The sequence below is a fragment of the Schistocerca nitens genome, chromosome 1, assembly GCF_023898315.1.
Source record: "Schistocerca nitens isolate TAMUIC-IGC-003100 chromosome 1, iqSchNite1.1, whole genome shotgun sequence".
Classification (NCBI taxonomy): Eukaryota; Metazoa; Arthropoda; class Insecta; order Orthoptera; family Acrididae; genus Schistocerca; species Schistocerca nitens.
Genome location: NC_064614.1, coordinates 1,004,306,887 through 1,004,322,216, shown reverse-complemented (window position 1 = coordinate 1,004,322,216; position 15,330 = coordinate 1,004,306,887). Strand labels below are relative to the sequence as shown.

The 15,330-nt window shown below is 43.9% G+C and overlaps 1 protein-coding gene across 1 annotated transcript in view; it reads left to right on the top strand.

Moving 5' to 3' along the window:
- Positions 1-15,330, top strand: part of LOC126237916 (serine proteinase stubble) — a 771,897-nt gene that overhangs the window by 652,829 nt on the left and 103,738 nt on the right. The window contains exon 5 of the mRNA XM_049947754.1: positions 9,664-10,106. Coding sequence (XP_049803711.1) covers positions 9,664-10,106 — 443 coding nt within the window. The remainder of the gene's footprint in view (positions 1-9,663; positions 10,107-15,330) is intronic.

The following is a 15,330-nucleotide window of genomic DNA, read 5'->3' as shown; positions in this document are numbered from 1 at the left end:
CCTTTCTGTTTTAGGTGATTCAAACATATCCCGCGATTCATTAACATAGCCACTGTCTTCCACAACATCACTCATATTGTCGTCCTTAGTACGAGCGACATTCATAGCTTCTATCTGTTTATTGACATCGGCGTGGTAGCGTACGTAATTTAACTCGCGCGTAATGCCATCTGTTGGTGTGCTGCCTGAACTACTCTCGATTGCATTCTGCTCTCGCGTATTTAGATTCATTTCTAGTTCCCTGTCCATTTTAGCTATTACTAAGTACTGATACCTTTAATTTTCAATCTAAGCTGAACTTTCACTATCCGTTCTGTTAACTAATATACAGGTTCGTGCCGCTGGACGTTTTATGTTCACTTAATGTTTGTAAAATTCTAACTACTTATAATTTTTTCCGGCTGTAAGTGCAAGCCGAACAACGTCCTGTCACGCGGCGCCATATACTATAACACTCCTCTCTGCTGTTATTACTGCACCATAACCTCAATGCCAGAAACAGATTGTGACATAAAACTATTTTGTAAAAGCAATTATAGTACAAATCAACAGAGCTGTGTTACCCTCTGAGAGGAATTTTGTTAAATTTACCGTGTTGTACCTAACGGAAGTGGCTTATCGGAAATGAAAGAACAGAATTACGTAAATATTTGAACAGTACCAAACAAAATTTTGCCTATCTGCACTGTTCAACAGATAAAGGAAACGGCCGCCAGCCTAACTAGGCAAGAGAAAGATTAACATTCTCGTTCAAGAAAGTAGGTATAAGTAACTATAATGGACAAACACAACCTAGACTTGGCCACACGCGAGTGCAATGAACTCTGACACACATATATTTTAAGATTGAAGCTAACAACTGGAGCAGCACAAAAAACTATTTGCACAGTTATAACACGTACAGAAAAACACTATCACTTTCAGGGCTTACACAAACTGAGTGGTCTTTATACTGTTAATATGCACACAAGAGAGACAAACACTTAGTAATCATGAGTATATAATTTCCTACTATGCAATTTTCCACTTTTACTACCATGAGACATAAAATTAATATTAATGTAAGATACTGACTCACTTTCTACGATTAACAACAGGTAGTAATGTGATCATTTACTAAGCTAAACGTTATAAGCCTCAGTCTTGAGAAATTTTAATTTGAATCTGGCAACAACACATTAATAGTCAGTTTTACTAGGAAAATTATTTCGGCAAGCATCAATAACTTTAACTCACTCTCTTGCCACATTAACTTTAATTTTACTCTGTCCAATAGGCATTAATTAGCAAACTGAGTTTTAACGTACTTTCAATAAGGATACTCGGTAATCACTTAAGTTCAAACGGAGAGGACCCTGAGAGGTGTAATGATGAGGAGAAAATCAAGGTTGGTACATAAATTCAGATATAAATTACCTTATATTTCAGCACAATAACACATCCATTAAGTTGAGCCTTCACTGTACATCTTTACCGTGTTACGTTGCAATGATTGCGCAATGTGGTGGCAACTGCATGTTGGTAGGTGGAATTGCAGGCAGAATTGCTGGAATCTGTCATTTCTTGGTGGCGATGATAGATACAAACTCCAGAATAGCCCAGCTATTTATCCATCCATCCGAGGCCTTGGAAAATAACAGAAAAGCCTCTCTCGAAACCAGCACTATGCAACTTTTACACAGCAGTGCACGGACTCGTAGCTCATCTCTGACTGCTGGCTCGTCCCCGACTAACTGCTCGTCCCCGACTGACTATCAGTTCCACCTTTTCCACCTAGGCCAACCACATTTTGCGCGCGCTACGCTGTTCCGTTCCTGAGGGGAACCCCTACACCTTTTACATACAGAATAACTAAGAGCCCTAAGTGAAGGTCAGCAATTTACATAACAGCAAACAAACACATTAAATAAAACAGAACATTTGCACATATTGACACTTCTACAAAAAATTATTCACACAGAATTGCAATTATATGCAGTAAGTTTTGTTCCCTCCAAATGGGACAAAGAATTTTAAATTACAGATACATTGCTTTGCATAGAATCAAATCACGACATCAAAGGCTTGACAAAGAAAAGAGTATACAATTTTATGTTATCGATTCAAACAAATACATTTACAGAAGCTCAATGATGAAACATTAAATGAAACAGAGACAAAATAGATCAGTAGAGCATTAGAGCCATGGTGTTACACACATTAGAGAATTACTTCAACTGTGCAGGAAAGAGAGAAAGCAATAGAAGAGAAAATATTTCTGACCTGTTTATGTATACCATTTCCCCATAAACATTGCTTTTCCTTATAACGGCCAAATACCATTAAGAACTTTTGAATCACTCGAATATTTCATATCTGAATTTCATTCTAGAAAATATTAACATTTCCTTTCGTACAGAATTGAGTAATGGGTTAATGCAACCGTGGAAGTATTTGTGACCTTAAATATTTTTTTCCAGAATTGAGATTTCATAACAAGAATTCGAGATGAATTATCGAAAATTTATATAAGCTGGCGTACTATTTCTCAGATCCGATCCCTAGCAACTATCGGCAAACACAAAAGAACTTCTTGGCTGAAAAAATAAGTCAAATTTCTACCACAAAAGCGTAAAAATCGTTGTGCATTCCATAGCGCCCTTAACTGTGACAGAGTCTCCTTACGGAAAAAGGAAACCGTAAACATTAGAATGCCATCTAGTGACACGAGTGGTCCACACAAGTGATGAGGGGTTTATCGTATAGTATTTTCGAGAAGCTGAACTCGTCATACGTTAAACAAATCTCCACCAGCGGCCACTGAATGAATGTCCTCGACAAAGCTGTTAACTTTATGTTGACTGGCAGCAGTCTTTGATCTTAAAATATCGGGAATTCAGGATGAAGCACTGGCAAGACAATTGCAAAACCTTATGATAGATGTAATCTGCTCTAGTGAAACACTTCTAGATTTGAAATAAATATTTGATGGGTATTCCCCTATGAACACACGCCTTTGATCGACATCACATTGTCTTCTTCGCACTCACGATATTAATGACAGAGTACTATCCCCCTCTTAAATGCACGCTGCCATGATGTAACATACAAATGCAAAGTTCTGGACACAGTCGTTTGTTCGGCGAATCGATGTCCTGTACGGCATGTCGTTGAGCAATATCTTGTATGTAATCTAGAGCCAGCTATTGTAGTCGATATAAACAGTGACAGCCCCGCCTTATCTTCTAACACGCCAAGTGAAGTTGTCGTAGCTGAGTATAATACGTTCATGAATAATTCCATGACAGGCGACGCCTGAAGGGAACAAGTCGGCAACCAGCTTCACAAAGAAGCTTTGTGGAAAGAAAGTGCCTAAGGCGCAAGAAATCGCTGCCACTTCCATAACCGGTATGAAGTTGTGAACGTACTATATGCGTCTACATTCTCCTTATAAACTCTAGTTGTATATGAATGGCTCAGGTTTACAATGATTGGAATAGGATTATATATGGAGACGAAACATGTGTATGCTACGATAACAAACTTACGAAACAAAATTTTCGACTGTCTTGCATCTGCTGGGTGGAAACAAGATAGTACTTTCCTGTCACTCTGTTAATTACTAGATCTGTTAGCATCTAACTAATTTAGGAATACAGCCCATTACTAATGAATATACTAAACCACTTAGGCTCAAGTGCCACTCCACAACAGTCGGTGTCTCTTCTTCAGTCGCTATTCCTCATTCCCTCCCACCACAGTAGCATTAGACATCATTGCCGCATTACTTGTTACACACAGATGTAATAATTACCGGAGCCACAGCAATTTTTGTCCGTCTTTCAGTCAGCAGACACAACACAGTGGACCACTTTGTTTTCCATGTTTCTCTGTACAACGAAAACAAGGGTTTCTCTTCAGATCATTAACCACTAAACAATTTTTAAGGAGTATTCAAAAACACTCCATATACGTCTTTTGAACTATTATTGGCATACGATTCCTAGAAATTAGGTGGTTTTTCTTTTCCTGAGAGATGAAATGAGTCGGAAGAAATAAACTGCGCACTCTGTCTTCACTGGTTCAGTCCTGTTCAGGTTCAAGTACCGAGTCTATTGTAGTCAGTTTCGGTGCCTGTGGTACCAAAAAGTCCGCATAATTCTCTCTCTCCATTGTCATCTGAACTACATGTCGCAGATTTAAGCTTTGCGCACTAGAAATTTTAAAGTGGTAGAGAGAACAACGTGTACCACTTTGATGTTATATTCTTTTATTCCTTCAAGTTTCGGAACGACTACGGTAGAAAATTCGAGTTTCTAGGACTACATCATACATTTACAATGCGATTTAAATATGGTATTTAACAGTCATTCCCTAATTTTTTGTCTATGTACAGTGTAGATATTGAATTGCCACAAAATGTTGTAATTTTGTGGCTCTCTTTGCTGTCACTGATAGAATAGGAAGCAAAAAAATTAAAGCCTACTTCTGACGTCAATAAATTACAGAATTACATTCGGATTGATAAAGCAGTGTGCGTGGAAGTAGACAATGACTGCCCCATCTGAAAATAGAACGTAAGGTGACTGACAATCAAATCGAGCTGCGCTCAGAAACCGAAAGCTTCAGCTGGCTGAATCCTTTCTGTAAAAGGCCGCGTATGTAAGATAGCAACCGCACGTACACAAACTTAGAATCATTGAAGTGGAACAAGTAAGTCACGCAGAAGACGGAGCACAGAGAAAGGTAGCAGGAAAAGTTTAGTTGGTGATGGAATCTTATAAACGCAGGATGTGAGGATCGCAACGAACTAGAAAAGCAACCACCCGAATGCTGCGCTCTGTTTTGCAGGGTAATCAGGATTTATGTATACGTCACACTGCGACAGCAACGACCTTGCCACAGTGGTGAACATCTAGAATTACGTATGAAAAGCTGTGTTGCTGCTGATGGAGACCGTCTTCGCACATTTATCATGATTGATGATTTGTCTTTGATCGTGATTATGAAACAGATAGAACAGAGTACAGTAGGTCTGATGGATAAATCATGCTGTCACATGTGGCCGGCTTTTTGTGGTAAAATGTCGCTAGTAGCGGACTATATCACGTTGCAGTGGCTGATGTTTTTCTCTGGAGGCAACATGAGACTGTTCTATTCAAAATGGTTCTGAGCACTATGGGACTCAACTGCTGTGGTCATAAGTCCCCTAGAACTTAGAACTACTTAAACCTAACTAACCTAAGGACAGCACACAACACCCAGCCATCACGAGGCAGAGAAAATCCCTGACCCCGCCGGGAATCGAACCCGGGAACCCGGGCGTGGGAAGCAGACTGTTCTATTGTGTAGTAGAATCCTGCGAGGATTTCCAGAAGAGTTTCAGCAACCCGATTATTGTGATGTTCAAAAAATGGCTCTGAGCACTATGGGACTCAACTGCTTAGGTCATTAGTCCCCTAGAACTTAGAACTAGTTAAACCTAACTAACCTAAGGACATCACAAACATCCATGCCCGAGGCAGGATTCGAACCTGCGACCGTAGCGGTCTTGCGGTTCCAGACTGCAGCGCCTTTAACCGCACGGCCACTTCGGCCGGCTATTGTGATGTTGCTTGTCACTGCGTGCGGAGTGGATCGTCTTACTAAAGGACCGGCGTTTGGTGTGCCAGTCCACGTCAACAAAATCCAAGTTTTTCAAAAGCATGAGAAACAAATATGATCACGTACAATTCATTACGAAAATTGCGAGGCACCGACGGAAAACTTGGACATAGCATTTAGAAATAATCGACCCATTCAGTCGCCCTTGAATGCCAGCGCTATAGACATAACAGTAGCACAAGAACAATGCTCACTGAACTAATTTGACATGGCCAATCAAATACAGTGTCAAACGTCGCTTACTCTCGACAACTATTTCTCGAACAAACTGAGCGGATATCCACGAAGTCTCATAAGTGTTCTATATGGTTGAGAACTGCTGAACTTACGTGCTGTCAAGGGCGATAGTTGTCCTCTCCATGTTCTTCAGACTATTACATCACGGATTGTAGATGATACAAGCATTATAATCCTAGAACCTCCCATCGCTGTTACACGTCCAACCCGACTCGCAAGAGATCGCGTCGTCAAAAACTAGTACTACAGTCTTCTGGTAACATTAGCCCTCAAAGATGAATATAAGCTGGCTCATTGGCTTACACTGTGTTAATCGTGTATGACGACAGACACGCTCATACCCATCAATCAATTCGAATATCAACTACGGCTGTTCCAACAGACCCTGTGACACTTTGTTGAAAAAGGCATTTCACTTTCATTAAGACTGCATGTGAGAAGAAAGTGACAGTGTATTTGTATTTGAACAGACGGCACACGTGAAATTGTGAGAAATAATCTTCATAGACGTTGTCGGATTGACCAATAGCAGTGTTTCACTATGGTTCCAAATCGCTTCGTCTGTAGTAGATACGGCTTACAAAAACCGGCACGTGACTCAGTAACAGCGGTCCACTATCGTTACCACGCGATAGACCAGACCTTACCTAGTTATTCTGTGTCTAGAACGATATCATAAGGAAAATAATAAGGACCCAAGGGTAGCCTCTCAATCAACGAACTCCACTTTCACACCAAGCATGAAAAGTCGTTACCTGTGAAATGGAATGTACCGTCGCTTAGTGGCCGCAGACCTGGACAATGATTCATAACAGACATTATTTGATCAGATGGCTGAAACTGCAGACTAAGGAGGCAGTAATAATTCGGTCATCATTCACTGCATAAGGGCAGTGACTTATCACAGGAGAACTTTGCCAATGTTTTGATACTATGTGTTACATCGATAATGTTTCAGCCGTATGACGTAGTAATGACTCTGTTTACCCAGAACAGGCATATGAATCTGATTGATCTAATTTGAAAATCCTGTTAGACTGAAACTGTGTGCTGGAGCGAGACTTTAATCTGGAACTTCGCCATTTTCGCACAGTTCTCTTACCCATTAAGACATCTGGGCACCAGTCGTAATTCTCCCCGAAAGCTTCACGTCTACTAGGAACCCTCGCCTGGTTTCCAAACTTCACAAAACCTCTCCTGCATAGCCAGCTGGACTGACACTGACACTCATGGAAGAAAAATAACTGCCGAGAAATGGCTTAGCTACAGCTAAATAGATTGTTTCCATAACGAATCTTTCACTCTTTTGAAACAGTGAGCATTGCTTTCAAAAGTCAAGATTACGGGTTTGAGCGCTGATCCGGCATAGTGTTTTTATGCTCCAAGAAGTTTGAAAACAGCACAAACTACGTTGCAGGGTGAAAGATTAACTGTCGTGCTTGTTTCACTGCAATAAAACTAGAAGCTACTGAGGCCTTTGGGAGAGAACGCAATACATAAGCACAGTGGACAAAGAAAACCCAGGAGACAGTGTACCAGTACAGTATTACATCCTCCATAGCCCTATTATCTATCTCAGTTTGGTGAGGAACAGAGTTCCAGCTAAAGCCATTCATTAATAATTAGTTTCCGTAGACCTACCAAATTGCGGAGATGCCACATTTCACCCGCTGCTCCAAGTAGTCGCAGACGTTTTCTATGAGATTACCATCGGGTGAGTTAGCGTAGCAGTCGAGTTGCAAAAGGGTGCATGAGTATTAGTCAAACCAGGAACGAATGTGTGGAGCCATATGAATGCGGCTGTTGTCGTCTTGGAAGATGGGAGTGTCCACAGCGCACTCATCTCGAAGACGCAGAAGAAAGAGCGACACTTGATCGCCGAGAATATTGAAATAAACATCTTGGTTCGTAGTAACTGTAACCTGAAAGAGTGTGCCCAAGTCATGGTATCAAAGACACTCCCAAAAATATCACAGAACAACTTGCGCCTGAACTACTTCCCCCACACATTCCGGGTTGGACCTCTCATTGGGTCGTCGATGCAATCGACACCTTACCTCATTTGAAAAGAGACAAAGCAGCGACTTGTCGGATCGGATCCGCTACCGGCAAATTTCTGTGAAGTTTGAAACGTTCCCTTTGAAAAATTTATGAATTACTGTGCTGATAAACCTCTTACGTCATTTGATTTTCAAACAGCTGAGCAGAACTGAACGTACTCAGACATTTCTCTCTTTACTTATTCTGATCAACACTAAATATTTTTAGCGCAACGCAATCTGACTTTCAATAATCCCTACAAAAGAATGGCCCTGACTAACAGTAACCTATACCTTTCATGAATCACTTACCTCACAAAAATCTTCGTTACTCGAACTAATGCAATACAGCGTGCACCAATAGTGCCAGCTAAATAAAAGATTCTAACTACTGAAGGCACTAACTACTGATAGGCGTAGTTAGCAAATGAAAGATTTTGATAGAGAACAAACAATGTATTTACCTTAATAGTGTTCAAAAGTCATATATTATCAGCTCATGATATCCAGTATTACAAATTTACACTTTCTGATGGACACACGTCCAGATCATCCACTCTCAAAATTATGCGATCTCTCTTCTCACATCCACCACTGCTGGCGGCTCACCTCCAACTGAGCAACGCTACGCGCTGTTCATATCCAACTGCCCAACACTACAATACAAATATTCCAACAATGTAAACCAGCCACAGACTTCACACAGCAAAGTCAGTGATTTTCATACAGAGCGCTACGTGGCCTTACCAACATAAAAACCTAAACAGCCTACTTACAAGTTTGGTCCGCTGAAGACGAACAGCTTTACATATTCCTGAGAGCGAGGTACCGATGTACAAATGTCTGTTGCATGCAGATTCCTTTACAATGTTCAGTCGGAAGGAACTGAATTCGAGGCCGCGCGGAGTGGCCAAGCGGTTTGAGGCGCCACGGATTGCGCGGCCCCTCCAGCCGGAGGTTCGAGTCCTCCCCCGGCCATGGGTGTATGTGTTGTTCTTTGCATAAGTAAGTTTAAGTTGTGTGTAAGACTAGGGACCGATGACCTTAGCAGTCTGGTCCCTTAGGACTTATTTGAACATTTGAACAACTGAATTCATCAAAGGTAGTAATTCCTGTCGGATTTGAAACCGACTGTCATAGTGGCAATCGTCACCGGTTGGAATGTCGTCTAGGATGCTCTTATGACCATTGTTCTTACGCCCTGTTACTTGGTTGCGTGTGATACGCGATTCCTTGTAGATACGGCAGATAGTCCGGGCAACTTCATTAACCAAGTGATCTTGTGTACTAAAAAGCGACAACATAGTTCGTTTCTGAATTCTGTCTCCGCGTCAATCCATGTTACTGTGTTGATTCCATACAGCCGACTGGCACGCACACACCACTTAATAAAATGTTCAAATGTGTGTGAAATCTTATGGGACTTAACTGCTAAGGTCATCAGTCCCTAAGCTTACACACTACTTAACCTAAATTATCCTAAGGACAAACATGCACACCCATGCCCGAGGGAGGACTCGAACCTCCGCCGGGATCAGCCGCACAGTCCATGACTGCAGCGCCTTAGACCGCTCGGACACCACTTAATAGCCTTACTCAACAGCAGTAGAGGGTCACACGTCCGCCTGGTACCAGTTACACACGATCTACAGCCCCCTGAAGCGACCAGTGTGCTCTGATATTTTTCCCGGTGAGCGCACGGTTGGTGCGGACAGCTACTGAACCGGCGATGGCGGTGTTGCAGCTGGAGCTCGAAGCCGGCGAGCACGTGGGGCGTGTGGCAGCAGCCCAGCAGCACGGAGCCGCCGTTCGTGACGCGGCCCAGGCCCAGGCCGCGCCCGCCGCGCCCGACTCGCCGCCCCACGCCACCGCCCCCACCCACTCCGCCGCCCACGCGCCGCCCCACGCCGCCGCCTCCAACCACGCCGCCGCCCACTCGACGCCCCCCGTCAACTCACTACGCTGCTGGAGCTAGTGCCACCACCGTCACGCGCCGTCGCCCGAGCACTACGACCACCAGCACGACAACCACCACCACAACGACCACTACCACCACGACGACCACTACTACCCCGCGGCCGACGACCACCACCACTACGACGACGACGACGTCGACGACGCCGCGGCCAACGAGCCCCGCGCAGCCTTCCGTGTCGACCGTGTCGGCCACTGGTGAAGGCGGCGTCCGTAAGTACTCACTCTGATGGGGTGGGACGGAAGGGAACGTCCCCGTCAAACGGACACGAAACTTCGACACAACGTCGGTTGACCTAGCCCTGTTCCGAACGATGAAACTGCGTTTCTGAGATAAAATGCATGATACTAAAAGCCCGAATGTTGTTGTTGTGGTCTTCAGTCCTGAGGATGGTTTGATGCAGCTTTCCATGCTACTCTCTCCTGTCCAAGCTTCTTCATCTCCCAGTAACTTCTGCAACCTACATCATTCTGAATCTCCTTAGTGTATTCATCTCTTGGTCTCCCTCTACGATTATTACCTTCCATGCTGCCCTCCAATACTAAATTGGTGATCCTTCGATGCCTCAGAACATGTCCTACCAACCGATCCCTTCTTCTAGTCGTGCCACAAACTTCTCTTCTCCAAAAAAATGGTTCAAATGGCTCTGAGCACTATGGGACTTAACTGCTGAGGTCATCAGTCCCCTAGAACTTAGAACTACTTAAACCTAACTAACCTAAGGACATCACACACATCCATGCCCGAGGCAGGATTCGAACCTTTGACCGCAGCGGTCACGCGGCTCCAGACTGTAGCGCCTAGAACCGCATGGCCACTCTGGCCGGCTCTCTTCTCAGCAATTCTATTCAATACCTCCTCATTAGTTGTGTGATCTATCCATCTAATCTTCAGCATTCTTCTGTAGCACCACATTTCGAAAGCTTCTATTCTCTTCTTGTCCAAACTATTTATCGTCCATGTTTCACTTCCATACATGGCTACACTCCATATAAATACTTTCAGAAACGACTTCCTGACACTTGCATCTATACTCGATGTTAACAAATTTCTCTTCTTCATAAACGATTTCCTTGCCATTGCCAGTCTACATTTTACATCCTCTCTACTTCGACCATCATCAGTTATTTTGCTCCCCAAATAGCAAAACTCCTTTACTACTTTAAGTGTGTCATTTCCTAATCTAATTCCCTCAGCATCACCCGACTTAATTCGACTACATTCCATTATCCTCGTTTTGCTTTTGTTGATGTTCATCTTATATCCTCCTCTCAAGACACTATCCATTCCGTTCAACTGCTCTTCCAAGTCCTTTGCTGTCTATAACAGAACTGCAATGTCATCGGCGAACCTCAAAGTTTTTATTTCTTCTCCATGGATTTTAATACCCACTCCAAATTTTTCTTTTGTTTCCTTCACTGCTTGCTCAATATACAGATTGAATAACATCGGGGATGCTACAACCCTGTCTCACTCCCTTCCCAGCCATTGCTTCCCATTCGTGTCCTTCGACTCCTATAACTGCCATTTGGTTTCTATATAAATTGTAAATAGCATTTCGCTCCCTGTATTTTACCCCTGCCAACTTCAGAATTTGAAAGAGAGTATGCCAGTCAACTTCAAAGCCCGAATATACACTCCTGGAAATGGAAAAAAGAACACATTGACACCGGTGTGTCAGACCCACCATACTTGCTCCAGACACTGCGAGAGGGCTGTACAAGCAATGATCACACGCACGGCACAGCGGACACACCAGGAACCGCGGTGTTGGCCGTCGAATGGCGCTAGCTGCGCAGCATTTGTGCACCGCCGCCGTCAGTGTCAGCCAGTTTGCCGTGGCATACGGAGCTCCATCGCAGTCTTTAACACTGGTAGCATGCCGCGACAGCGTGGACGTGAACCGTATGTGCAGTTGACGGACTTTGAGCGAGGGCGTATAGTGGGCATGCGGGAGGCCGGGTGGACGTACCGCCGAATTGCTCAACACGTGGGGCGTGAGGTCTCCACAGTACATCGATGTTGTCGCCAGTGGTCGGCGGAAGGTGCACGTGCCCGTCGACCTGGGACCGGACCGCAGCGACGCACGGATGCACGCCAAGACCGTAGGATCCTACGCAGTGCCGTAGGGGACCGCACCGCCACTTCCCAGCAAATTAGGGACACTGTTGCTCCTGGGGTATCGGCAAGGACCATTCGCAACCGTCTCCATGAAGCTGGGCTACGGTCCCGCACACCGTTAGGCCGTCTTCCGCTCACGCCCCAACATCGTGCAGCCCGCCTCCAGTGGTGTCGCGACAGGCGTGAATGGAGGGACGAATGGAGACGTGTCGTCTTCAGCGATGAGAGTCGCTTCTGCCTTGGTGCCAATGATGGTCGTATGCGTGTTTGGCGCCGTGCAGGTGAGCGCCACAATCAGGACTGCATACGACCGAGGCACACAGGGCCAACACCCGGCATCATGGTGTGGGGAGCGATCTCCTACACTGGCCGTACACCACTGGTGATCGTCGAGGGGACACTGAATAGCGCACGGTACATCCAAACCGTCATCGAACCCATCGTTCTACCATTCCTAGACCGGCAAGGGAACTTGCTGTTCCAACAGGACAATGCACGTCCGCATGTATCCCGTGCCACCCAACGTGCTCTAGAAGGTGTAAGTCAACTACCCTGGCCACAAGATCTCCGGATCTGTCCCCCATTGAGCATGTTTGGGACTGGATGAAGCGTCGTCTCACGCGGTCTGCACGTCCAGCACGAACGCTGGTCCAACTGAGGCGTCAGGTGGAAATGGCATGGCAAGCCGTTCCACAGGACTACATCCAGCATCTCTACGATCGTCTCCATGGGAGAATAGCAGCCTGCATTGCTGCGAAAGGTCGATATACACTGTACTAGTGCCGACATTGTGCATGCTCTGTTGCCTGTGTCTATGTGCCTGTGGTTCTGTCAGTGTGATCATTTGATGTATCTGACCCCAGGAATGTGTCAATAAAGTTTCCCCTTCCTGGGACAATGAATTCACGGTGTTCTTATTTCAATTTCCAGGAGTGTAGTATAATAATTATGGAACAACCAATCATAAAGTTTGTCAATGGTCGAAGAGAAATTCGTAATGGATGTTCTTGTTAAATGTTTTGTGGTAAATCTTCTGCATTTAAGAGAACTGAAAGACTGGGAAGAGTAATAGCCAAATATTTCAAAACGGCCTTTGTTGCTCCATAAAATATATACGAGGGTCACTCCAAAAGAAAAGCACACTATTTTTTTTAAATCCATCTTTTATTCTACATGTTTGAAAGTTTTACAGTGTGTAGATACATCCTTTAGGAACAATATTTTCATTTCTCCACATTATTTCCATCCCTCTCAACTGCCTTACGCCATTTTGGAACCAGCGCCTGTACACCCGCACGGTAAAATTCTGGACCAACCTGTTGGAGCCACTGTTTGGCAGCATGCACAAGGGAGTCATCATCTTCAAACCTTTTACCACTAAGTCCCAAAGAGATGATAGTCACATGGAGACAGGTCAGGACTGTAAAGCGGGTGTTTCAGTGTTGTCCATCCGAGTTTTGTGATCGCTTTCATGGTTTTCTCCGCGCCTGTTTTAACGCCAACACTTTCAGTATTCTGCAAACACTTCCTTGCCCCACCCAAACGTAGCGTGACAATTCGTTCACTGTGATGCGTCTGTCAGCAGTCACCAATTCGTTAACTCTCTGCACATTGGAGTGTGTGCAGTACGAGGCCTGCCGCTGCGAGGACAATCCTCAATATTGCAGTGCCCGCTTTCATCACGTAACCTGCTTGACCACCGACTAAATGTACTGCAATCGACAGCAGCATCTCCATACACCTTTTTCAACCTCTTGTGGATGTTTCCCACTGTCTCGTTTTCACAGCACAGGAATTCTATGACAGCACGTTCGTTCTGATGAACGTCAAGTGTAGCAGCCATCTTGAAGACATGCTGTGACGCCGCCACTCATGGGAACAGGTTGAACTAAGTTTGAAAACAAGCGGGAAAGATGCATCTACACACTGTAAAACTTTCACACATGCAGAATAAAAACTGTATTTTTACAAAAATAGTGTGCATTTCTTTTGGAGTGACCCTCGTACATACAAACACATCACACAGTACTTATATGGCAATATACAGAGCCTTTTTACCTTATTCACAGCGTATTATTATTTTTTTTCAGTTACAAAATAACATCAAAAGTAACTGTATTTTTTTCCTTCGATAGAGCTGACTATTTCACTTTTTAGAAATGCTTGTTATGAAAATTGAGTCATTAATTTATGTTGTTATTTATGAAAAGTGTAAAACATTTCTTTGTCCAGATATTGTAAAACCTAAATCATTTACGCTTTCAGATATTTGGCCTCATCTGTGGGACAACATTCATTCAAAATAATATCCAAATCCTCGGGGGAACGTCACGATACGCCACGAAACAAAACGATCAATAAAATAAAGAATAATGAGATTAACAACACCAACTCGACTTCTGTAATCTGAATGAGCGCTCTAGGAATAGGTAACTTCCGACGTTAGTAGACGACGTACTTTCCCACCACCAACGTAAACGTCAAAACTTTCTTTCCGTAAAGCTTTGACGCTGACATCCAATACAGTTGACAGTCTGTCTGAATGACGCCATTTGAAATGCATCTCGAATGTTTTGATTTTCCGTTCCATGACGTACAGTGTGACTCGATCTCAACAAGCAATGCATCACCATTAGGTATTTGATAAAATGAGATAATGTTAAGTTCCAGTCACTCCGAGTAGCTTCTTTTCCTTTCCATTCAACTATCGGTCGATTACTTACAAGCATCTCTCAATTTCTTCGCACCTTGCGTGAGTCAGTTCCTCTCAGTGTACATGCATATTCTGTTCTGCATATTCTATCCTTTGCCTTCTCTTGCTGTATCTCCATATTAGCTTTTCCTTTGTCCCATAACACATGTACCAACGGCCGCTCACGCTTAGAGACAGGGATTTTTCACACTTTTTTTCCGCTAATATTACACACTTCATTAACCCACTTCTGGTTTTTTAGCGATGTGGTGCTACACTAGAATGATGAAAATTGGATGGATATATCGGATAACGAACGGGGAATTACTGAGTCGAACTGCGAAGAACAGGAATTTATGGCGTATCTTGACCGAAAGAAGGGATCGGTTGGTACGCTATATGCTGAGGCATCAAGGAATAGTCAATTTAGTAATGGATGCAAGTGGAGAGGGTAAAAATTAAAGAGGGAGATAAAGGGTTGGCCACAGTAAGCAGGTTGAAACGGGTGTAGGTTCCGCTTGTTATGCAGAGATGAAGAGACTTGTACCGGATAAACTGACGTGCAGAGGTGTGTCAAATCAGTTTTTGGGCTGAAGAGTATACAGCAATAAATAGGTTTACAG